General features: G+C 38.6%; 1 protein-coding gene across 1 annotated transcript in view; it reads right to left on the bottom strand.

Annotated features, from left to right (window-relative positions):
• Positions 1-5101: 5101 nt before the first annotated feature.
• The window catches only part of LOC124389405 (heparan sulfate glucosamine 3-O-sulfotransferase 3A1-like), a 56019-nt gene continuing 35265 nt past the window's right edge, over positions 5102-25855 (bottom strand). The window contains exon 2 of the mRNA XM_046854843.1: positions 5102-6782. Coding sequence (XP_046710799.1) covers positions 6161-6782 — 622 coding nt within the window. The 3' untranslated portion in view covers positions 5102-6160. The remainder of the gene's footprint in view (positions 6783-25855) is intronic.

Genomic DNA, 25855 nt, shown 5'->3' with positions numbered 1-25855 from the left:
ATACAAACCCAAACCATTAAGCTTCCACCTCTATCTGGGGGTGAGGGAGTCTGATCACATCATATCTCCTGTTCTCTGTCTTACACAGGTTCCTCTGTTAGAACAAAAATGTCCAATTTGGACTGTTCTGTCTACAGAACTTTCTTCTAGTCATTCACTGTCCAATTTTTTTGTGTTTTTGCTTTAGAGTTAGTTGCATGGAAAAATGCTTAATAAAATGATTAGTTCATTTTCTACTGGAAACCAATGAGCAAAGCATAGCAAAATCTCCATAGATTACGTACAGGAAGCAGTAATGAGAAGTTCATCTGTTGACTCTTGTAGTCCGAGTCGTTCGTCCATTTATCATCACGCTACCCCATAGACGCTATGAAGATGATGAAAGGATCAAGGGAAAAACACAATGAAACTTTGAATTGGGAGTGAGGGACAAAATGAGGGGCACCAGAGACACAAATGTATTAAAAACAGTTGATTTTTGGAACAAGGCGAGATCTTTAAGGGACGTTGTAACAAATCGAACTCGGGTTGAATGCTTCTTTAAACAATAAACTCCATGCTGCTTTCTTCATCCACTGGGTTTGTGAGTATTCATTCACTGGAATAAGTGTTCTGATTTTTTTTATCAGTATTTTGGATTTGTGAACCTTGGAGGCCTGAACCGTACCCTGAATTTCGTCGTAAGACACCAAAATGTCTCACGATGTTTGTCACTTATGAAATTGTGGCTGGAAACAAGTCATTCTTTCAACCCCTTCTCTTTATTGCTGTTTCTTGGAGTTAAAACGAAAAAAAAAAACGTTGGTCCCGAGAAACCTCAAAACACAGATGATGAGCGTGAGTCTGAGGCTTAATAAAGATCTCACCGCTGGCTGTGGCGTATCTAAGGAACCAGGTTGAGGAATTTCATTTACCACTGAGTCGAGTTTACACACTAAACCATCTGCCGTTACCACTTCAACACACTCAGTGTGTAAGTCTGGTCCAATCAACAGTGTAAAGACCTTTACAATGTCCAGAATCCTAATGAGTGTCTAAATCAAACATGGAGAGAAACGGATGGCTGGAACGTTTAGGAGAGGGAGTACAGATGTTCACAGCAGACAGAATACAAAGAAAAGAAGCCTCGTGATAGAACCAAACAAACATTTGGCTAGGTCTCACCTCTTTTCACCCGTTCTGACTGCCCTTTCAAGGAGCAGCGACGCTCCAAAAATCTCCACAATCCACTTTTCTTCACGTGGAATCTCAGCACAGCCAAATTAGCCTCTTTTCTAAGTTTTTCCTAAGCCTTCAGCTCAACAGGGGACACATACACAGGCCTGGAATAACACACTCTCTTCAATGAGGAGTCCTCCGGCAGCTTCTGGCAGAGAGAAGAGCAAGAGATAAGCAGAGACGAAAGGGAAAGAGGGTGGAAAGGGCGAGATAGGAGCACAGCCAGGCCTGTGGAGTGGAGGATTAAATGCAAGAGGATGTGGTGGCCTGCGGTTTCCCAGAAGCCTGCGGTCATAATGCAGTCTTTATGTCACGGCAATAAGGCCATTTATATTATTCCTGTAGACAAGGATTTTGTCTTTCAGAGGTCAAATATAAAACATCTGACTCAAATGTTTTAAAAAAAAAAAAAAATACAATTGTGCATAATTAACCATAAAAATGGACAAACCTGAAAAGCTTTTGAGTCTGAAAACCCTCACTACAAAACTCTTTGATAGAATTTCACACAGAATCTTTACAGTTTCTTTCCTCCTCAAAGTGTTGGCAAGGTAGAGGCATTTAATTAAAAATATGTATGTATGTTCACTATATGGACAAATGTTTGCCTGGTCATAATGTTGGTATGTGATTTTTTTAACATTTCATTTTCCATTCAATCCCAATTTGCTGTTATAATAACCTCCATTACTCGGAGAAGATGTTCCACTAGATTTTGAAGTGTGCTTGAGGTAAAGTCAGGTACTGATGTAGGTGGGGTGAGGAGGCCTGGGTGCATTCACTGTTCCAATTCATCCCAAAGGTGTACAGGTGCATCTCAATAAATGGAAATATCATTAAAAACTTTAATTAAAAAAGGTGAAACTGGTATATTATATAGATTCATCACACAGACTGATATATTTCAGGTGTTAATTTTTTTTATTCAGCAAATCCTGCTAGAAAATAAAATCAGGATCTCCATAAAGCTGGTCAGCAGAGGGAAGCATGAAGTGCTCTAAAACTTCCTGGTAGATGTCTGTGCTGACCTTGGACTTGATAAAACACAGTGGACCAACACCAGCACATGACACGACTCCCCAAACCACTACTGACTGTGCAAACTTTACACTGGACCTCAAACAACTTGGCTCCTGTGCCTCTCCTCTCTTCCTCCAGACTCTGGAACCTTGATTTCCAAATGAAATGCAAAACTTTCTTTCCTTTTATCTGAAAAGATGACTTTGGCTCACTGAGCAACATTCCAGTCCTTTTTGTCCTGTGCCCAGGTAAGACACCTCTGACATTGTCTCTGGTTCAGGAGTGGATTTACACAAGGAATGAGTCAGTTGTAGCCCATGGATACGTCTGTGTGTGGAGGCTCCTGAAGCACTGACTCCAGCTGCAGTCCACTCTTTGTGAATCTCCCCAAATTCTTGAATGGGCTTCGTTCCACCTTTTTCTACCACATTTTTTCCTTCCATTTAACCTTTCATTAATGTGATTGGATACAGCACTCTCTGAACAACCAGCTTCTTTAGCGATGACCTTTTGTGTCTCACCCTCCATGTGCAGGGGGTCAATGATCGTCTTCTGGGCTACTGTCAAGTCAGCAGGCTTCCCCCATGATTGTGGAGCCTGAACCAGACTGAGACACCATTTAAAGGCTCAAGAAACCTTTGCAGATTTTTGGATTTAATGAGCTGATTAAAGTGTGACATCACAAATCTCCAATATTTACTTTTTTCACAATATTCTAATTTTCTAAGATAGTGAATTTTGGCTTTTCATTAGCTGTAAGCCATAATCATCAAAATGAAAAGAAATAAACACTTGAAATATATCAGTGTGTGTGATGAATCTATATAATAGTCGAATTTCACTTTTTGTATTAAAATTACTAAAATAAATCAACTTTTTAATGATATTCTAATTTATTGAGATGCACCTATAAAGCTTGAATATTAGATATTCATTATAAAAAATGAGTCATACTTGTTTTTTTTATATAATTGAACATATTTTGCATTTTATGAAAAGTGTGCTTTATAAAGAAAAATCCATAAATATCTAAATTAAAGCACCAACAACAAACAAACAAACAAACAACAGAAAAACATGATTGATAATATCGCAAAGGAAAACCTCAGTTGCATTGCTCTTAGAACTGTCAGTGAAAAGGTTGCAGAATGAATGAGTATTCTTTGAGGCACTGTAAATTCATCTCACACACACACACACACACACACACACACACACACACACACACACACACACACACACACACACACACAGCCCACACAGCAGCATCACAAAATAGACTCCTGAAAGCATGTGGCACCATCAGATATATAATACAACAAAAACAATGTGGGTTGTTTCATTGCAACACAGACCACCAGAGTGAGACCATGTTCAACATTATCAAAACACACACACACACACACACACACACACACACACACACACACACACACACACACAGACCATGTCTGAGCACCTGAGACTCAATCATTGGCATTAAAATCAAATAACTCAGAATCTGCACAACTGTGAAATGAGAAAAACAGTATGAAGTGTACAAATGAGAAAAACTAATATCTGGAACGCAAAATTATACAGAATTCATATTCAGGTTAGAAAAAAAGGTGTTAAAAAATGAAATACAAACATTCTGCACTGAAAACTCAAAAAAGCTGCAATCTCGGTAACAATTATTTAAAAAATATCTATATTATACTACTTTAAGGGGTTACATCCTTTTTTTGAATAAATATATTCCAAAATAATTTTTATTTGTGATCTATTTGTAATGCAAAGCTTTACAGGCAGCTTAATAAAATGAATGCAAAATTGGACGATGCATCATTAGATGCTTCACAGATCATAACCCTTTATGGGAAATGAAGCATAGTTCTACAGAAGTGGGAAAACGTCATAACTTTGTGATGTTAAAGTGCATTAGAGCAAATTATATGCTTGAGAAGGGTTGCCTTTCTTAACTTCTTAATCTGGGATTGGAGATGTCTGTGTGGGTTTCCCTTGGGGTTCTCTGGTTTTCTCCCATAAGATTCACTAATACAAAGTGGTAACATTTATGGTAAATAGCAAACAGCTTGAACCAGAGCAACTTACATTTATCTCATTTATACAACTGAGCAGCTATGGGGTTAAGGGACTTGCCTGGGATTTGAACTCACAAACCTCAGATACAAAGTCTAATGCCTTAACCACTAAGCTACCAAATCTCCATAAATCCAAGGGGACTTACATGGATCTCATACAGCTGAGCAGCTATGGGGTTAAGGACCTTGTTTAGGGCCCCAGGAATAACAGCTTTGTGTGACTGAGATTTGAACTCACTACCTTCAGATACAAAGTCTAATGCCTTAACCACTAAGCTACAACCTTCCTGTTACTTTGTATTGAGCCACAATACACTATATTTCCAAAAGTATTGGGTCACCTGGCCTTTCCTGCTATATGTGTTTCTTTTCCAAACTGTTACCACAAAACTGGAGGCACTCAATTGTACAGGACGTCTTTAGATGTGCTAAATACAATTTTGAATTCACTTGAACTTGGAAACCCAAACCTGTTCCAGCATGGCAATGCCCCTGTGCACAAAGTGAGCTCCTTGAAGATCTTGTTTACATGTTTTGGAGAGAAAGATCTTGAGTGGCCTGCTATAGAGCTCTGATCTCATCCCTACTGAACACCTTTGGGATGAATTTGAACGCTGGCTGCACCCCAGGTCTCCTCACCTACATCAGTACCTGACTTTCGTCATACTCTTGTGGCTAATGAACACAAATATCTATAAACACACTCCATAATCTAGTGGAACATCTTCCCAGAAGAGTGGAGGGAATTATAAGAGCAAATTGGAACTAAATGTGGAATGCGATGCATATAAATCACACATCGTACTTATGACCAGGTGACCCAATACTTTTGGAAATATAGTGTAGGTGTTGTGCTCAAGGAGAACTTCAATGTGTGGTGAGCAGGGGCTTTTGAAGACTTAAGATGAAAACCATGGAAGTAAATATATGGTAAACGACATCTCCGGCACTCTAAATAATAAATATGGATAATCTGGACTGGACATAAATAATAAAGAATTTTGCGGATGAGATCAATGATGTACACTTAACCCTCATGTTCTGTTCACTGGATATTCTATTGACCCAGACCACCTGTATAGCTTGATTATTGATTAAATGTAGATTATTTATCGATTATCAATTCTCAAGTGTTCTAAAGGTCCCTTTTTACCCTGTTGCAGCAAAACCTAATATTTTGAGAAAAAAGCGTATGAGAATAAAGTCTAAATTCTGAGAATAAAACCGTAGCAATAAGAGAATAATGTTCGCTTAACTCCTTTAGGTCATTGTTGCTCAAGTCCTTTTGAGAAACAACATCTCCTCTTCGAATAGTGTGCAGTTGCAACCATCGATATCCTCGGAGTCGACCACTGGTCACTATTTCAGACTGCACCCTAGAGGCAATTTTCTCAATGTCTGTCTGTTTTTTCTTCTGAATAAACTAAATTTCCTGCAGTGTCTGTTTAATAATTATAACAATTCCTTAAAAGACAAGAATTTCCTTATTGCTACTGTAAATCCTAACCTAAAGTAGAGATCTAACCAAATCCTCCACATTCTTTTTATGTAAAACAACGGAACGTTTTTCCCCCACCTTGTTGCCCTCTTACATGCATTATAGAAACTGGTCAAAACACAAAGCTTTTACATGTTTTTAAATGACTAATATTTACCCCAGGAGAATTTTCGCCCAATAGTATAAGGGGCAACGATGAATTATTGGTTAAGACTCTGTGTTCACCTCTGGAATCACAGTGTTGCACGGGTCAACTCAACTTCATGTCTATATTGGTGTATTTCTTGTACTGATTGGAACTGCAAGCAATCATAATGTATGGTCCGTCTAAAGTATAAAGTCAGTCGTCCCAGCCAAATATCATTCCAGTCATCTGGTAGAACTTAATATTAAAGGGCCGGTAGAAGTCCCGAAACCTCTGCACCACCTCAGGGTCAATGTTATGGTGTGTTCGGCCTTTGGTTTTGCCCAGGCAGTGAGGCTTGCTGCTTCCTTCAGCCTTCTTCAGGCATGGAAAGCCCTTGGTCTGGTTGAAATAAAAGTGTTTGTCTGTAATGATCCTCTTGAGGCCCAGAAAATCCTGCACACGGCCGAGCTCTCCGGCTGGGTCACTGATCAACCGCTCGCCGCTTACAAACAGGATCTGACGCATGGGGAAATACTGGAGCCAGTTGTCCAGGTGCTTGGCGTAGATGCCAAACTGGATGGCGCTCCATGAGGTGTCGATTAGGCCTGTAGTCCTGTTTTTAAAAGTCAGGTTCTCAAATGAGGGAATGTCTGGCTTTTTGGACAGTGTCTGTGTGTAGTCTAAAATGGCCCGGGTGACCGGATCCCTCACCACCACGATGAGTTTGGTGGAACGTGACATTGAGTAGATTCGAGCTGGAGCTTCACGAGTCACAAAGTAGCTGGGCGTCTTCTCCATGGTGATCTGACAATCCAGGGTCTTGGGCATCAGGTCTCTAGAGAGAGGAGAGAGAAAGAGTCAGAAACCGTTTGATGCCAACTCAAACCACTTCATGTTACTCTGCTTTTGCATAATATATAGTATGTATTAGCCTTTCCATTTACAAATAAGTGATTCTATTTTTTACTAAGTGCCATTGTCATTCTTATGTTTAAAAGTGCAAGGAATCTTAAGGATATTTTGACTTGCTTCTATTCTGTATTTTGTGAAATCATGCATTTATTTCTTACATTTAGACAGTAAAGTAAAAAAAAAGCAGTGGTCAATACCAATTTTTTTTTGATTGTCGCTTAGTGTATCTACTTATCACTAACATACAGTTCAGCATCAGTTCAACAACAAGCAGAACATTTAGAGAGGAATAAATGATGGAAGAATCTCCAGACTCGAACTCGCCACAACACATGTGACCTTTAAAATTAAGCTGTTGAAATTAAGGTTTTGAGTTAATGATAATTTTAATAGATATCAATCAGTGTTTGACTTATTAATATCATTCTATTAATAGATCAGTGTGCTGAGAGTCACATTAGAGTCTTAAGGAAATAAGTTGATTAAGTAAAGTGTCTTGTGTCTTGTGAAAAGATTATAATAGGAACATTATAGTCATAATAAAAATAGTATTTTGGATACTTAAGTACATATGAAGGCAATTAGTTTTGTACTTTTACTCAAGTAAAAGTTTAAAGGGACACTTTTACTTTTCTAGAATCATATTTTACCTACTGTAGCTCTACTTTTACTCAACTACCATACATGGTTTGTGTACTTTGTTTACCACTGGTTATTAAAACTAAAATAAAGTCTTAAAATATACAAAGCCTCAAATGATAATTAGTGGTAATTAAGCTTAATTTGCAGGTAGAATAACTATAAGCTTTACTAACTATGGAAGAAAAAAAAGGGATAGATAAATAATCTTAAAACAATCATAATAATCTTACACGATCTGCTCTTGCATAGTATTTAAGTCTTAAAATAAGAAATACGATTGTAAGTCTTGATTAGATGAGGAGTTTTTGTAGTGCAGGAGTTTAAACTAACAGTGATCTATCAACAAACTAATGGCGGCCTGCCAATAATTTGTGAGTCCCATTGAGGAGAGTGGATTAATTTTTTGTGTAAAACTGGCACATGAACAGATTCTTTCCAGACGATCCATAAGCAAAATGACCTCTGAAATTCAGGGGAGGCAAATCATTTCCACTAAAGCGCTCGTGGACCTTGGGACACATCTGCCCAGAGCCTTTTACAAACACCCTTCTATCACAGCAAAAGCTTGGGTTTCCCTCACGTCACACACGTTCTGCTCGGTTCTATTCCACTAAGATTAAATTCTGCTGCATTCCAAAATATGCATGGCCGGTCAGTTTTTTTGCAGTAGCACTGGGTAAATATCATCTTCAACAGTATTGCTTTACAAAGCGAGCCATGATGCTATTGTACAAATAAGCTCGGATTCACTTTAGAACCCCAGTCTATAGAAATGATCGATGTCTAGCAGATGCTGACATGGTGGATACTTAGTTTATGTGATGAAAGAATTCTGCTCATGAGAAACATCAACACATTGGAGAATCCATCAAAAGCAGTGGAACTTCCAAACGTCTAGAGGGGAACAGACGTAATATTTGGCTCAGGGTTTTATTCAAACTACGGTTCGACCTTGAAGGTTAAAGAAAAAGGCTAATCTATTAGTGCATGATGGACGGTTTCTGGCTCTTGCTAACTCTCTCCTGTCTGCCTCTGTCTTAGTCATTCATTCTTGCACTCTATCAGTCTTGTTCGCTCATTTTGTCCCTTCTCATCTCTTTCTGCTGCCTTTCAGGACAGTGACCTGGACCAAAGCGATTAAAAGCCCTATATTAACAATTTATAACCCTCATATCCATCAATTAGACCATGGCAAGAATTTCCCCTTTACAGCCCCAAGTACAGAATGCATATCTCAATTATTCATCCCATTCCACTCAGCATGGGCTTTTGGTTCTGACAAAATGACCCCCTTACTTCCTTTAGCAAGTACTGTTTGTAAGCCATAAAAGCATTAGTGACTCAAGGTCAGAGGTTTCATCGAGGCACTCCAGTCTAGAAAAAAAAGGTTTTCTCCTGTTGGACATGCGTGTGCAGTGCCACAGATTCAAAGTGTACGTGTGTGTGTGTGTGTGTGTGTGTTTGTGTGTGCGTGCAGCGACTTTGAAAGTTTTCAGAGTGTGACAGCTAGTGTTTATCTGCTGCACAGCTGGGATTGTAAACGGTTGCGCTCGGTTGAACACACAAGCTGTTGGAACGAGGCAGGACCACTGCAATGGAGGGCAAGAGAAGGTGTTTGTTCTGCAATGTTCTAAACAGGCAGGCTTTTAGACTGCTTCAGTAATGTGACACACAAGAAATGCTCTTTCACCATCTGTCGAAATCATAAATAAGACAAGAACTTCGATGAGCTGTCTCGTTTGTTTGCATGGCTAGGTCATGACACGGATACTGACTAGCCTCCAATGAAATGCTTCTAAGTTACGGGTTTCCAAAACAAATAGGCCTTTATTTAAAAGGTGTACATACACTTTATTGGCAAAAGTTTGCGGACACCTGGTCATAAGTGCTTTTTGAGGATTGCATTTCACAATCAATCCAATGTGCTTATAGAGATTTGTGTTTATTCAGATGCAAGAGTGTTAGTAAAGTCAGGTACTGAGGTGAGGGGGTCTGGGGTGCAGTTAGCGTTCACATTCGTCCCAAAGGTGTTCAATAGGGTTGAGGTCAAACTCTATAACAGGAGATCTTCCACTCCAAACCATGTAAAGCATATCTTCATTAAGTTGGCTTTGTGCACGTGTCATGCTGGAACAAGTTTGGGTTTCCTAGTTCAAGGGGAAATTTCATGCTACTGCATCCAAAGATGTCCAATACAATAATGTGCCTTCAGCTTTGCAATAAGTTTGGGAAAGAACCACATATGGCTGGGTTCCCGCATTTGTAACGGCCCTCTGATTTTAATTTTAAACATGTTTTACTCACACCAGTTCTGTATTTGATAATAAAGGTTGGCTTTCAAAATAAAAAATTCTCTTAGTTCTTAATGGAGCCTAATTATTAGTTAGATTCACCCGCCAACCATATGCATAAGCATAAGTAAGTAAATGGTTCATTTTCAACAGCAATAAATATAAAAGAAAGTCATTATAACTGATAGTAATAATGCTCTTTTAATAGGATTATTTTTCTCTTGAAAGGTTACCAATTTGACTGACATTATACAACAAAATACCAAACTAATCTAGCATTAGGAGGCATAATAAATACATTTAAAATCATAATAAAATCGCCATAATATTCTGTAGTCACAAAATCCGGCCCTCACAGAATCAGCCTCAATGGATATATAAATGGATCAATTAAAGTCATGCTGGTATAAGGGTTTCTGCAGGTTTCACCAAGTCAAATTTAAGACTTTTTAAGACCATTAATAATTAAACTAAAGACCTATATCACCAAAATATATATGTTGTTAGCAACCCTCCTTAATAAAGCCCTAAATGTTTTTTACATTTGTAAGTATCACTAATCTTGCACTTCCCCATAGCTGAAAAATTAAATCTGTTTTACTGGTATAATCCGAGAGAGATACACGCCAATAACCAAAAGCTGATTGGCTGTTGCTTGTTGGTCTCATTTGTAGTTGTAATACAGTGAATTATATTTAGACTAAAAAAAAACCAACAACATTGAAACAAACTCAATGCATGAGCATTTCAATGAGCGCTAAAAGTTTACATTCATTACAAGGACATCTGAAAATTAAGATTATTTAAGAAAAAATTAAGAAATGTAAATGATTTAAAACCTAGAGCAGCAAATGTAATAATAATAATAATAATAATAATAATAATAATAATAATAATAATAATACATTTTATTTAAAGACGCCTTTTAAAACACTCGTACAGTAGGACATTGTACCGTAGAGTGAAATCATAAAATCAAACAACAAACAGGTATTTATGTTCAAATTAATCAGAAAAGGCTAATCTGAACAGATGAGTTTTGAAGCATGATTTAAAAGTGGTCAGACAGTCACAATCTCGAATTTATTGTGTAAGGAATTGCAAAGATGAGGAACAGCCTGCTAAATGCCCTAAACCCTATAGTGACTAAAACGGAAGAAGATACAGTAAGGGAAACAGATGAGGAAGATCTGAGAGTGCGCTTTGGGGTGTATGAAGAAAGTCAAAGATGTATGAAGGTGCAAGATTATGAATGCTTTGAAAGTAAGAAGCAAAATCTTGTACTCTATAAAAAAAATTGCCCAGTGTAGCTGATAAAGAACCTGATATTTCATACAACAGTTGGAGGTTCAAAACTATCAAATAAAAGCAGAAAAGAATCATGGGAAGGCAGATAAAACAGATCAAATGCTATATTATTTTGAGGAGTCGATTGTAGATCAATAGTGTAAATTCTATTATAAAAAAAGGTCATGAATTTATTGCATAAATCACTAAAATATAGATGAGAAGGAATGGTTTCAGGAGGCCAATGGATATTATTTACTATATAAAACAAAGATCTCCTGTTCCCTGCATCCGGCCCAATTATAGTAGTTATAGTCAGATTTAGCAGTTAAAAAAGCATTTAATCGAGCATGTGATCTACATATAAATCTTTATGAACAGTAAGACCAGTTTTAATGCATAAACGTTCCAGGCGCAGTCCCTTCGTCTCAGTTCTGGGGTAACCAAAGGCTCAGAATGAGTAAAATAGACAGTTCGAGTTCTTAAAGGAGCAATTGTATCAAGCAAACTGTGTAGTCCATCGTTATAATGAGAGCCCAAATCATCCGGAGTAGAAAAGACATCAAGAATTAAAATGGAATGACCCGTGTTATTTTTTGCAACTATTAAGTTAACATTGAAAGACATTAGCTTGTGATCTGACATGGGCAGGTCCAGAGCAAGACAATTGGAAGGAGTTACACCAGAGCAGCAAAAGCATCAAGAATATGACCTTTACAATGATTTGGAAAATCCACTTATTGTTGTATTCCAAAACTATCAAGGCATGAGATTAAATCCTTGGTGAGAGTTTTGTTGACATTAACTATTTGTATATTAGTCACCCGATATGATTACATTGCAGGATGTAGAACTTCATTTAAAAAATCATTTAAAAAACTAGTATTTCTCCTGGGTGGACGATAAACAGTGGCTACAACAGTAGGAAAAGGCCCGTTAATTAGTAGAACAGTGGACTTAAATGAATCATACAGAGGCACGGTGACAGGAGTTACGTTCCACTTTTCATTGTAAAGTATTGCATGTCCTCCTCCTCGGCCAGATGCACGGGGTAGGCAGGTGTAAGCAAAGCCGGGAGGGACAGATTGATTAAGCTGCAAAAAGTCTTGAAGTTGTTAAGCCATGTTTCAGTCAGACAGAGGAAAAATCATAAATAAGGGGGTCCTTTTGTTTGTTAATGAGCGAATATTGAATAGACCAAAAGTAAGATGTCATACCGGGTTTGATGTCCTGGCTAAATTGGCAAGCACATTGTTGTCAGCAGTCCGTAATGACTTCTTTGTTGGGCATGGAGTAGATGACCAGAACGACCGTATTGGACCCGTGTCATCATAGATATAATTCCGTTATGACACACGATGAACGTATTTCTGCCGAGGATAGTAAATAATGTCCTGGTGAGATTAAAGGGTCAGCGGTGGTTCAGTTACATGGATTCGCAATGAAATGCGGTATATTGAAGTATCAATGTCACGGGATAGTAATTAGAATAAAGTATAATCCACATGATTATAGTGGATTATAGGGGTGGCACGGTTCACAAAACCCACGGTTCGGTTCGTATCACGGTTTTCGGGTCACGGTTTTCGGTTCTGTACGGTTCTTGTTATTTTTCCTTTTATCTTCAACACTCCAGAAATTTCCTCCAGCATTTGATATATAGCTTATTAGCTTTATTAATCACGTTATTGGGACCATCTCTGAGTAAAAGCTAGGTGAGATTTTGATACAGAAGGAGAGAAGACATTGATGATGACATGCTTTTCGTTTATTTGGCAAAAAAAAAAAGTGTCGGCGAGAGGGAATATTAAACCGCGGCTCGAGTACATTCATCAGCTGACGAAATCCTTCACACTCAATCACGCTGCACGGTTGCATATCTTTTGCTATAAACATCCCCAATGCTTTAGTTATGGCTATTGCCCTGTCCGACTGATCACTGAGAGGTTGCTTAAATGCTGCGGACAGTAGAAGTTGTTTCCTAACCGGCTCTCTCCTGTTTGTGCTGTTTGTATCGACACATTGGCGTGATATCTTCTCAAATAAACTGTTATATTAGAAGTGTTGCCATTAGCATATTGAATGCATTTTGCACAATGCTTGCACACAGACGCAGTTCTATCTACTGTTATATTTCCGTTGTCATCGTAAGTAACATGAAAAACGCACCGGATTTGAACGACGCGGGCGCGTCCGCCAACTCCGGGCAGCCTTCATTATCTCCTCCACTTGCCATTTCTGCAGCACTCCTTACTCAACTTTTACTGTCTATATGCATGTTCATGCAAAACTGTCTGAGGCAAAACTGAGCACGGGGCTACATTGCGCATGCGTCGAACCGTGCGACGCACACACGAACCGAACCGAGACAAGCGACCCGAACGGTTCGGGTATTTTTCCATGTACCGTGCCACCCCTAGTGGATTATAGTGCTGCATTCGACACAATAGATCATGATCTTCTCCTAGATTGATCACAAAATTACATCGGCATTAAGGGAGAGGCATTAAGCTGGTTTAAATCCTACCTGTCTGATAGTTACCATTTTGTAGATTTAAATGGGGAGCTATCCAGGTTAATGCAAGTAAATTATGGGGTGCCACAAGGTTCAGTTCTAGGACCCCTGCTTTTCACAACATACATGCTTCCCTTGGGAAATATTATTTGAAGGCATAATATTAGCATCCACTGTTGCTGATTATACCCAACTATACAGGGAGTGCAGAATTATTAGGCAAATGAGTATTTTGACCACATCATCCTCGTTATGCATGTTGTCTTACTCCAAGCTGTATAGGCTGGAAAGCCTACTACCAATTAAGCATATTAGGTGATGTGCATCTCTGTAATGAGAAGGGGTGTGGTCTAATGACATCAACACCCTATATCAGGTGTGCATAATTATTAGGCAACTTCCTTTCCTTTGGCAAAATGGGTCAAAAGAAGGACTTGACAGGCTCAGAAAAGTCAAAAATAGTGAGATATATTGCAGAGGGATGCAGCAGTCTTAAAATAGCCAAGCTTCTGAAGCGTGATCATCGAACAATCAAGCGTTTCATTCAAAATAGTCAACAGGGTCGCAAGAAGCGTGTGGAAAAACCAAGGCGCAAAATAACTGCCCGTGAACTGAGAAAAGTCAAGCGTGCAGCCGCCAAGATGCCACTTGCCACCAGTTTGGCCATATTTCAGAGCTGCAACATCACTGAGTGCCCAAAAGCACAAGGTGTGCAATACTCAGAGACATGGCCAAGGTAAGAAAGGCAGAAAGTCGACCACCACTGAACAAGACACACAAGCTGAAACGTCAAGACTGGGCCAAGAAATATCTCAAGACTGATTTTTCTAAGGTTTTATGGACTGATGAAATGAGAGTGAGTCTTGATGGGCCAGATGGATGGGCCCGTGGCTGGATTGGTAAAGGGCAGAGAGCTCCAGTCCGACTCAGACGCCAGCAAGGTGGAGGTGGAGTACTGGTTTGGGCTGGTATCATCAAAGATGAGCTTGTGGGGCCTTTTCGGGTTGAGGATGGAGTCAAGCTGAACTCCCAGTCCTACTGCCAGTTTCTGGAAGACACCTTCTTCAAGCAGTGGTACAGGAAGAAGTCTGCATCCTTCAAGAAAAACATGATTTTCATGCAGGACAATGCTCCATCACACACGTCCAAGTACTCCACAGCGTGGCTGGCAAGAAAGGGTATAAAAGAAGAAAATCTAATGATATGGCCTCCTTGTTCACCTGATCTGAACCCCATTGAGAACCTGTGGTCCATCATCAAATGTGTGATTTACAAGGAGGGAAAACAGTACACCTCTGAACAGTGTCTGGGAGGCTGTGGTTGCTGCTGCACGCAATGTTGATGGTGAACAGATCAAAACACTGACAGAATCCATGGATGGCAGGCTTTTGAGTGTCCTTGCAAAGAAAGGTGGCTATATTGGTCACTGATTTGTTTTTGTTTGGTTTTTGAATGTCAGACATGTATATTTGTGAATGTTGAGATGTTATATTGGTTTCACTGGTAAAAATAAATAATTGAAATGGGTATAAATTTGTTTTTTGTTAAGTTGCCTAATAATTATGCACAGTAATAGTCACCTGCACACACAGATATCCCCCTAAAATAGCTAAAACTAAAAACTACTTCCAAAAATATTCAGCTTTGATATTAATGAGTTTTTTGTGTTCATTGAGAACATGGTTGTTGTTCAAATTAAATCCTCAAATAAAATTAATCCTCAAAAATACAACTTGCCTAATAATTCTGCACTCCCTGTATATCTCATCAAAACCAGATGATACAGCTTAATTGGCTCCAATAACTGAGTGTGTTAGAGGGCATCCAGCTGAAAACATGTGCCAAATCAAACGTGCGGAGGATCTGCTGTGGCGACCCCTAACGGGAGAAGCCGAAAGAAAGTTAACTGAGTGTGTTAGAGAATTAAAAGATTGGATGACTCATAACTTTCTATTATTAAATTCTGATAAGACAGAGATTTTGCTCATCTGTAAAAAAACAGTACACAGAAGCTTCAGCATTTAAACCTGCATTTAGAAGGATGTTCTGTAACTATTAGTTCAACAGTAAAAGACCTGTGAGTTATTTTAGACGGCAACTTGTCTTTTGAAAATCATATCAACCATATTACAAAAACGGCCTTCTTTCACCTTAGAAATATTGCTAAGCTAAGAAACATGTTGTCTTTATCTGATGAAGAGAAGCTCATCCATGCGTTCATGACCTCCAGACTGGACTATTGTAATGCATTACTAGGTGTATGTCCTACATCATTAATAAACAAGCTACAGTTTGTCCAGAATGCAGCAGCCAGAGTTCTTACAAGGTCAAGAAAATATGATCATATAACCACAATCTTATCGTCCCTGCACTGGCTACCTGTTAAGTTTCGAATCATCTACAAACTACTGCTACTTACTTACAAAACACTAAATGGTTTCAGCTCCCATGTATCTATCCAGTCTTCTAACGCGTTACAATCCGTCACGCTCCTTGTGATCTCATTCCCTGGTGGTCTAGTGGTTAGGATGCGGCGATCTCACTTCTGCGGCACAGGTTCGATTCCCGGGCAGGGAACCAACCCCAGCCATTAGGGTTGCACAAGGCAGTGCACTCTTAGTGAGTCCTACACATAACACATGTCACATATCATAACCTTGTGCTCCAGTACATCTGATTAAATCACATTATCAACTTGTGCTTGTTAATATAATGAACAGCAGCTACGCTAATTTACCTCCACTGCTTCTCTTTCTCTACCCATCCCGAGGCATCCTGAGGTTGCTCCAGCTCCAGTCACGTCCCACCTCATTTAGGATTATGGACCTTTAAAGAAGTAGATGCCGACCCCGCAAACATTTCGAACCATCTAGAGACGTACCAGCGCCATTTGGATCCCACTAAATGTGAAGTTTTGACTTTGGGTCTCTTTGAGTGGCATGGAGAAACTGGTGTTGGATCTATGATGATCCCAGATGTTGAGATATTTTATGAGTTGCTCAGTAGCTCCTGGTTCCATAATCTCAAATGACTGTATAAGACTGTAGAAAGGACATTACTCATAATCTTACCTTCGAGTACCCATGTTAGTTCTGACTTTCCAGTGTTCTGTATTGTTTAAAGATCGCACTCTTGATATCACCCAAATGAGGATGGGTTCCCTTTTGAGTCTGGTTCCTCTCAAGGTTTCTTCCTCATAACATCTAATGAAGTTTTTCCTTGCCGCAGTCGCCATGGCTGCTCATCAGGGATAAATACAGATCATTTACCTTAACTCTTAAATTCTGTAAAGCTGCTTTGAGACAATGTCTGTTGTAAAAAGCGCTATAGAAATAAACGACTTGACATGACAAGTCGGCTAATCCACATTGTTGCAAACAGACTCTGGGATAGCGCTGTGAAAAAATGGAGATTCCATTTTAGGATAAAAACATCCTTTGATCATTTTAATTAAAACGACCAGGAAAGGCAACAGTAATCAAACATCAAACGACAAACAAGATAATGCAATCATGGAGCAGCGGCGGCAGTTTGTGCCAGCGTTCCCTCCAGAGGTTCAATCAGTTATGTCTAAATTCATGCAAATGTAAGACTTTTTAAGACTTTTTACAAATATTTAAGACTATGTAAAAACCTTGTGGTACAGGGGGTAGTGTAGAGTAGAGTATACATTTTGCTTCACCAAAGGTCCTAAAATTTACTTCCTGTTTTTTCGGCGTTCAACAGACTCCTCCCAACTCCCAGAAACATTCCAGTGGACAGCCTGGCTACCCCAAATTGCCCCTAGATGTAAATTTGTATACGCACTTTGATTAGGGTGTCCCTAGGACAGGGTCACATCCCATGCAACCTTTAGTAGCATAAACCAATTGATAACTGAATTAATTCATGAAATAATTAATTGAATGAATAAATTCCCAATGGGTATGTTTGACAGGCATGAAAATGTCCTTCAAAAAGTGGTCTCAGCTTTCACAACTAAGACACCGAGTCTATATCCTAAGCACAGGAGTGTCAGAAGGAAAGAGAGCAAAAGAAAAATGACTCTGCCAAAGGAAATTAAAATGATTATATAACACGGGCTGCACTTAATCTCTGCTCGCAAGGTGTCCAAAGGCCATGGAACTTGAATAAAAATAGCCTGTGTCAGTGTTGTACGTGCGGACAGCGGTGATGTAACTGGTGCGTCTCTGATCTGATCACTAGCCAAATCCTACACTACAGTTAGTCAGGTGTGGTGAGGAATAACAGTTACAACACTCTGTCATGCAAAAAGACGAGGCTCTGAGATGAAAGTCGACTTCTCTGTGGATCGGTACACCTCCTATTTGTAGGTAGTACAGCCAAGCCTCCATTTCTCCTGAGCTCAAAAGAATATGATTGTAACATCCTAAAGGATGGAAATCCATGAAAATGTCTGGATTCAATACCTTATGTAAATTCTGCTCATGATTTTAGATCTCTTTAATGTTTAAAAACATGGGTCTTATTCACCATTAAGACAAGTTCGGAACACTTATGGGTAGAGTTATATGAATTCCTATTAAAGCTAGCACCATTTTCTCAGTCTGCTGGACAACAAGCCACCAAACCAAAATCCTCTAAATCATCTAAATGGATTCTCTAAATGAAAAAAGACAGTATCATGAAGTAGGCTTACATACTCAATAACCTACATCTTGCACGTTTAGTCAGTGTACTGGTGATGGGTCATTCATTTTGAACGGGTCTTTAATGTGATTCATGAGAAATCTCTGTAGGTTATGTACAGGAAACAGAGTTGACCTCTTGACTCTTCTAGTCCGAGACGTTCTTACACTATACAGTTCTTAACACAGGAAACAGAAGTGAGTAGTTCATCTCATGAGTCTTTTGGTCCGAGTCATTTGTTCTTTTATGGCATGACTCAATTATATGCTATGCACTTGATATACATTTGTGTATGTAGACGTGTTGGGGGATCTGCTTATTAAAAAAATGTAAAAATTTTTTTTTACATTTCTAAACAAAATGTAATCTATATGACAAAAAAGAAAAAGAAAAGTTTTTTTAACAAGATTCAAAGAACCAAGTAACCAAAAAAAACTTTCCTTCTGCCACAATACGACTGTACACCATCACTTTTATATATCTTTGGGAATCTCCAATGAAATATTGTTAAAAATGCAGAAAATCTGTTAATGGAATATTTTAGGAAAACTAAATCTTCAGTCCAATCTGAAGGTTCACCAATCTTGCCTGTAGGGTCTCCATCCAATTTATTAGCCCAGGGCTTCCATCATCCACCCTTAAGTTTCTTTTGTCTAGTAAAGGGCTTCTTTTATCCTTTCAGCTTCTTCTATCCATCCTGGGGTTTCTTCCAACTTGGTAGCTTTTTTTGTCCATCCTGGGGCTTCTGCAATCCACCCTTGGATGTTCTTTGTCCACTTTAAGGTTAGTACTTCTTCTCTTCTGTCAATCCCGAAGTGCCTTCTGTTCTGGATAGCTGTCCTTTGTTCAATATGGGACTTTTATTGTTCATTGTTAAGCTTCTTCTTGTCCAGCTATCAATTCTCAGTCTGGGGGCTCTGTTGTCAAGCCCATGGCTTCTGATATTCATTCTTGAGCTAATGTCCAGCATAGGGCTTCTTCTTGGGCTTCTGTCATCTTTGAGCTATATCTATTGTCATTTCCCTTCGGTATTAAATAATTAGTGTGTGAAAATTATAGTATGTAAATTGAGATGCCATCATGACCAATATGAAGGAGTGAATGATTTGGGATAACGCTATTTTCTCATTTAAAATGTTCCAAGTGTTTAAATTACTAATGGACTGCACTGTGGTGTATACAGCACCCCTTTCTAATATATGCTAACTGCTCAAATTACCTCGTGTAATTACCGCTGAAATGACTTCTAGAAGATAAGTGTTCATGAGGGTTTGAAACGGAGCGCCTTATTATTACAGTGACCTATATCTTAGGAAAGGCGGAACCCACAGACAAAAGAGACTGGGTTTAAGCAGCCTACAAACAATTTATTAGCCAAATAACCTAAAACACACACACAACCTTCCCCAAAAAGAAAAGTCAAGTGAGCAAATCCTAGCACAAGTCAAGGAAGAGAAATAAAACTGCAAAAGAGACAGAACATTGCATGATGGACAGACTCAGCAGGGAACCCTGAATTACAGCTCTGAAATAAGTACATCCAACACACACTGCCTTTTCTAAACTGTGCTTTATTGGCGGTGTAGGTGATGTAACAGATGAAGGAGTTTGGCTTCCAAGCGCAGGAGATTTACAACTTTTTCCAGTGAAACCTTTCAAGTCTTCTTTACTCTGCCAGACTACGACTCCCAGTGCAAGATTCTGCATTAGAGCCAGGAACCGGGCCTTCACTATGAAAGTTCAGAATGAGGTCTGAGAGGTACCAAGCCAAACTTGGAAAGTCCTTTACCAAGCCCAATTGGTACAAATTTTCTCTAATAGACTTTACTTTTTGACAACCACCATACATAGCTAAAAACCTGACTAAGCAAGTTGCTCCCACATATTGATCTAGCTTTTTCCTATTTGCTTTGGACTTTAAGTAGATGGTTCCTTGAGAATTCTGTGGATGTCTAGTGGCTTTCACAGATTTAGACAATAAGGAATCCCCAGTTTTATGTTTTTTATATAGAACCTCGCCATGGGGGCTCCACAAGAATAGTAATTAAAAGTAAAAACCTTAATGCTAGAATTTATCACTTTTTTAGGACAAACATTTATTTGGAAATACCATGTTCTCTCAAACAAAAAAAGCAATGAAGTAAAACAGATTTATTATTTGCTTGGATTATAACCAGTAAAGATCATTTGCTAGAGGACAGGTTGGAAAATTAACCTAGAGTGTCTTCAAATGTTTAAAATCATGGTTTTAATCAGGCCATTTGATTAATAGCATAGAAATATTCATTTACGTTGTCCTTTATCCTTATTATGTGGGATTTATGTGGGAATATACGAGGTGGTATCAAAAAGTTTTAAAGATGCTAACTGGTGCTATTCAGACCACATGCATTACCACGTCTGTGATTTTATCATGGACAGCAAGTTAGAACAAAAAGGTGAAATTCTGCATGAAACTCGACAAAGCCGCCACAGAGACATTTGACATGACATACGTTTGACATACGGCAATGCTGCAACGAGTCGTTCGAGATGATTTGAGTGGAACACGCTCTTCAAGAGCAGAAGAACATCCCTGGAAGACGACAAGAGATTAGGAAGACCATCAACGAGCTCATCACCCAAAAATGTCCAAACTATTCGGCAATTTGTGCATGATGATAGTCGGAGAACAATCCACATAATCTCACTTCCGCGCCCACCCTACTCGCCAGATTTGTCTCCTGCGGACTTTGTCCTCTTCCCAAAGATTAAGAAGCAGCTCAAAGCTCGTCGTTTTGACACCATTCGGGATCCAGTGCAAATCGCAGAAGGTACTTGACACTATTTTTTATTGTTTTTTACTTCCTGGACACATTCCAGAAGTTGCAGGAATGCGTTGAGTGCTGCACTGCTGTGCAAGAGGACTATATATTGAAGGTGATAGTGTGTAAAAGTCGACAAATAAAGTACTTTCTTTAAACAGAGCTAGTCTAACATTTTGATACCATCTCGTACCTGGAAAGACTGAGTGTGAGGTGGGAATACATCCTGGAAAGGTGGCCAGCATCGGGATTGTACATTTACAAGCTTATTCAATAGGGAAATATTGCATAGCTGGTTCACCTACGTTTAAGCTTCTTTAACCTTTTGTGCTCCATGGACCTGCTTCATTTTGAATATATATTCCAGTGATTATATTCAGTTAACAAAAACAAAAATCCTTCCAACTAAGCATCCTAATGCAATCAAGTCCAGAATAAGGAACTGCTCTAATCATATACATATCAGATAATCGCCTTTCAGGTTTGACTTAAGAACTTAAAATTGTGGCAGAAATGATTGGAAATAATGGAAAATTCCAGATACCAGATACAGATTTGTAGCTCGTTTTTTGTCCTGTCCTACTGCCTTGATAAAATAGATTAAACAATGAGTATAAAGAGCAGGGTGTTAGAAATGTACTTCATCTGGTTGCTAATCACAAAAGGCAAAAGGTTCACAAAAGCTGTCCGACCTAATCCACTGTAACATTGATAGAGCGCTAAGTTAGGCATAAATATCCCCTGCTGCACTTCACTGGCATTCAGAGCACATTGCTGTCCAGTAATTGGCTGGATATTTATTTCTGAGGCTTTAGCCTGCTGATCCTCTCTTACTTCTCTGTGTATGCTCATTGGCCTAGCTGCTCAATGTCCATTTTCCAGGTCAGTGAACTCAGCATGGAGGTCAGCGTGACTGTGAGTTACTGGAATGGCATCGCAGTATGTGGAAAAATCCGAGTTTGATCGTGCATGCTGTTTATGACCCATCTGTCCAAAGCTTTCCCTGTCCTGCTATGCACCTAGACCTGGTGTTAGCATTGCTGTACAGTAGTAGCACTAATCACTTCTGAGACACAAAGTATATAAGGGAGTTTTTCAAACAGCACAGCTTTGTTTACAGACATGCCTGAAACCTAAATTACATTTGAACAACAAACACAAAAACAATCAAATTATATCACCGTTAGCATTTCATTTCTTCAGCTAATAGCATACACCAAAATATAGCTAAATTTCTCTCAAAAATCTACTTGTTTATTTGTGTGGACAAAATATTGTGGACGTCTGACCATAAGATCTGTATATAAGTTTTTAACAGATAAAACCAGGTATTGATGTGGGTGAGGTGAGGAGGAAAGAAAAGAAAGGAAAAAACTAAAGTGGTAGTACGATGAGAAAAGTATGATTGGCTAATCGTTCACACTTTACATATTATTACATGCTCACTTATGCACTGTTAATGTAAACTAAATGTTACTTTATTATGTACTAATCATGAATTAAGGAAAAACTGAATTAACCAATAGAACTACAAATATGAGAAAATGAGCACTTTGTTACTCGCAGTCAAACTCAGACAGACGCAGTGAACTCTATTCAACAGCATGTCCTATAAGTTTTTTAGTTGTTTTCACTCAGGATCGTTTTCAAAAGCCACCATCCATACCACTTCTACCTACCGCCCTTTTCCACCGTTTCCACCAATTTTCTGACACCGAATGCAAAGTAGCTTGTTATTTTTCCATTTTTCCATATCAAGCACCACCATGTGTTCGAGTAAAAAGAAAAAAATGTAGTTAGCTTTGCAGTGGGTACTCATAAATTTCTCAGTGGTGCTCTAAACCTGTATTTTCCCCAAAATCCCCAGTTTATTGCATGAGGAGAGGAAAAAAATAAGTCGTGCTTTTGTGGTCTTTGGCCTCTTGGCTGCATTATTTACCTAGAAAGACTGGAAAAGAAAAGTAAGAGTCCATGCGAGGATGCTGGAGGTTTTAGACCTGGTGGTGGAAGCAAATGAGTAAAAGGAATTCAGACACTACTTCCTGGGAAATCCAGAATGTAAAACTCTGGAATGAGTGAAGATGAAGTCCATTTCAGTCCATTTAATAGAGTTAAAGTAGAGATCCACGTGGTAAAATATTACTCCGGTAAAAGTTCTCCGTTTACAAAAGTATTTGTCTTCAAATGTACTTAAGTAACTGATCTATTAATAGAATGATATTCATGAGTCAAACACTGCTTTATATCTATTAAAATTATCTGAAAAGAGTAATATCTGAAAAGTAGTATAGTTAAAGTCTTCCCAATTGGAAATACAGCAGTAAAGTATAGATACACAAACAAGTACAAATTGTGTTTAATTTGTTACTGTCCACCACTGGACTGGAGCGATTCAAGCATGATGACGGATTTATACTTAGAAGTTTAAAGCAAAGCAACCACTGTAAAATCGCCATGCTCATGTATATGTTTTTTTTTCTCTTCACTTTTTTATCGTGAGATATTTTCGTTGCGATTTGAGCACACGATTTGTGTTCATATTCCTCTGCTTTATCTAGAGACTCGGGATGAGTGTGAGAAGGGATGAAAGGAGGATGAGAACGAGCACCAACATGGTGTCTGCATCACTTTTTAATATTGCTTTGACCCACTTGTTTCTGAAAGTCTTCAAGTTGGAGAACGCAAGCACAAAGATGGGATTATCTTCGCAGACAGCGTTTTCTTTCCCTCTCTCTCTCTCTCTCTCTCTCTCTCTCCCTCCTCGACTTATTTCTGCCAAGTCAGTCTCAAGGTTCTCAAGAGCTTCCCATAGATAAGACAGAAACTTGGAGCTTAACACCAAACATATAGTGTCGCTTTTTTCCTTTAGAAACGTCCAGATGATGTCTTCGCAGAATCGTTTCTCGGTTTCTTCGATTGGAGGGGACCGAAGACACTGAAGAAAACAAAAGCGAAGGATTCGATTGTTGTTTTTCTTCAAACTGAGGAGAGTTGTGTCTTCCATTTGCTAGTAAATTGTTTTAGGTTTCTCCCTTCAAGCTCACATTTAAAGGTCATCAGAGTCATTAAGAGGCTTCTTCAGTTTTTATTTTTTCGTGCCTTCCAGGGAAGCATTACTGCTCCATTTGAGTTTGTGTGTGTTTGTGTGTGTGTGTGTGTTTGTGAGGAGGGAATAGGAAGTACTAATCCACAGAAGCTTGCAGTGTATAAATATTAGGGATCGAGCTTCAGAGCAGATTAGCCGTCCATGACTTCAGCAGTATATTAAAAATGACCAAAAGATAAACAGAAATCCGTCTGAGTGCGGGCTTCACTGCAAAATAAAGCACCCTCTGGCAACCCGACATTGTTTCTATGTCTAAGCGAATTCTGAGTAATGCATGGAAGTTTTAATACCAATAACTGCAAAAAAAATACAAATAAATTTGCACTGGACTAAATGTTACTAAAATGAAAATCCTAGCAGAGATTCAGTTCTGAAATCTGATTGGCTGGAAAAAATCCTTGAAACACGTATAAGAACATCACACTTAAACTCTACAATGAAACCTCCTCCATCTCGCCGGCTTGTTTGTTGCCAAAACGCTTCCTGTTAACAAACTATACTGTGAAAAAAAATGCTAATTCTGTATCTTATGAATAATACTTGTAATTATTTATCAAGAATTACATTTAATCATATAATTTTGTATCATACTGTAACCAAACCATTATTATTGTACTGTATATTACTGTGATTTTAACATGGTTTAGGTTTGGGGTTTAGGACTAGAGTTTGGGTTTAGTGTTGGGGTTAGGGGTAAGATTTGGGTTTATGGTTTAGGGTTGGAGGTTAGACTTTAGGATTTAATGTTGGATTTGGGGGTTGGCTTTGGAAAGAAGGTTTAGGTTTATGGGTTGAGTTCATGGTTAAATGTATGGTTTAGGATTAGGGGTTAAAGGTTTAGGGTTGGGGTGAAGGTTTTAGTATTATGCGTTGGAGTTAAGGGTTAGGGTTTAGGAAAAGATTGGGTTTAGGGTCAGGGGTTAGGATTACAATTTTGGGTTAGGGATTAGGGTTTTAGAGTTTGGATTTAGGGTTATGTTGTTTGTTTCGGTTAAGGATTCGAGTTTGCATTTGGGATCAGGATTAGGAGTTTGGGTTAGAGTTTAAGGATTTGGGGTTAGAATTAAAAGTATAGGTTACATTTTAAGGCATGGATTTAGGGATTAGGGTTTAAGGGGTTGGGTTTAGGCTTTGGGTTTGGATTAAGAGTTTGGGTTAGGGTTTGATTGTTTGAATTTAGGGATTAGTGTTTGAGGTTAGGATTAAAATTTTCAAGGGTTAGGGCATGGAATTGGATTAAAAGTTCAGAATACAGAGCTTGGGTTAGAGTTTAATGGTTCAGGTTAGGGGGTTGGGTTTAAGGGTGTGGGTTTGGGGATAGGATTAAGAGTTTGAGTAAGAGTATAAGGTTTTTAGGATAGGGATTATGGTTTAAGGGTTGGGGTTGAGGTTTGGGGTTTACTTTGCATAATTGAAAGTCAATAATTGCATTAAGAAAACAAGTAGAAATTCCTATTATTATCTATACATTTTTGATTTGCTTATTGGAAGAAGACCCATTTTTGTGTGAAAAATAAATCATAATTTTAAACAAATGTGTAAAAGATTATTAGGCTAGCAAGGTGAGTAGAGCATCACTCTGATTATGAAATTAGTAACAAATCCATCAGAAGGTAATACATCCAGTCATATTTCAGATTCAGTGGTATTGTCAAATATCAAATCACAATAATAATAAATAGCTGCATTTTTTTCTAAGCA

Source organism: Silurus meridionalis, chromosome 7 (assembly GCF_014805685.1).
Source record: "Silurus meridionalis isolate SWU-2019-XX chromosome 7, ASM1480568v1, whole genome shotgun sequence".
In the NCBI taxonomy this organism is placed as follows: Eukaryota; Metazoa; Chordata; class Actinopteri; order Siluriformes; family Siluridae; genus Silurus; species Silurus meridionalis.
The sequence above is the reverse complement of the archived record's forward strand: the minus strand, read 5'-3'. Positions and strand labels throughout refer to the sequence as shown.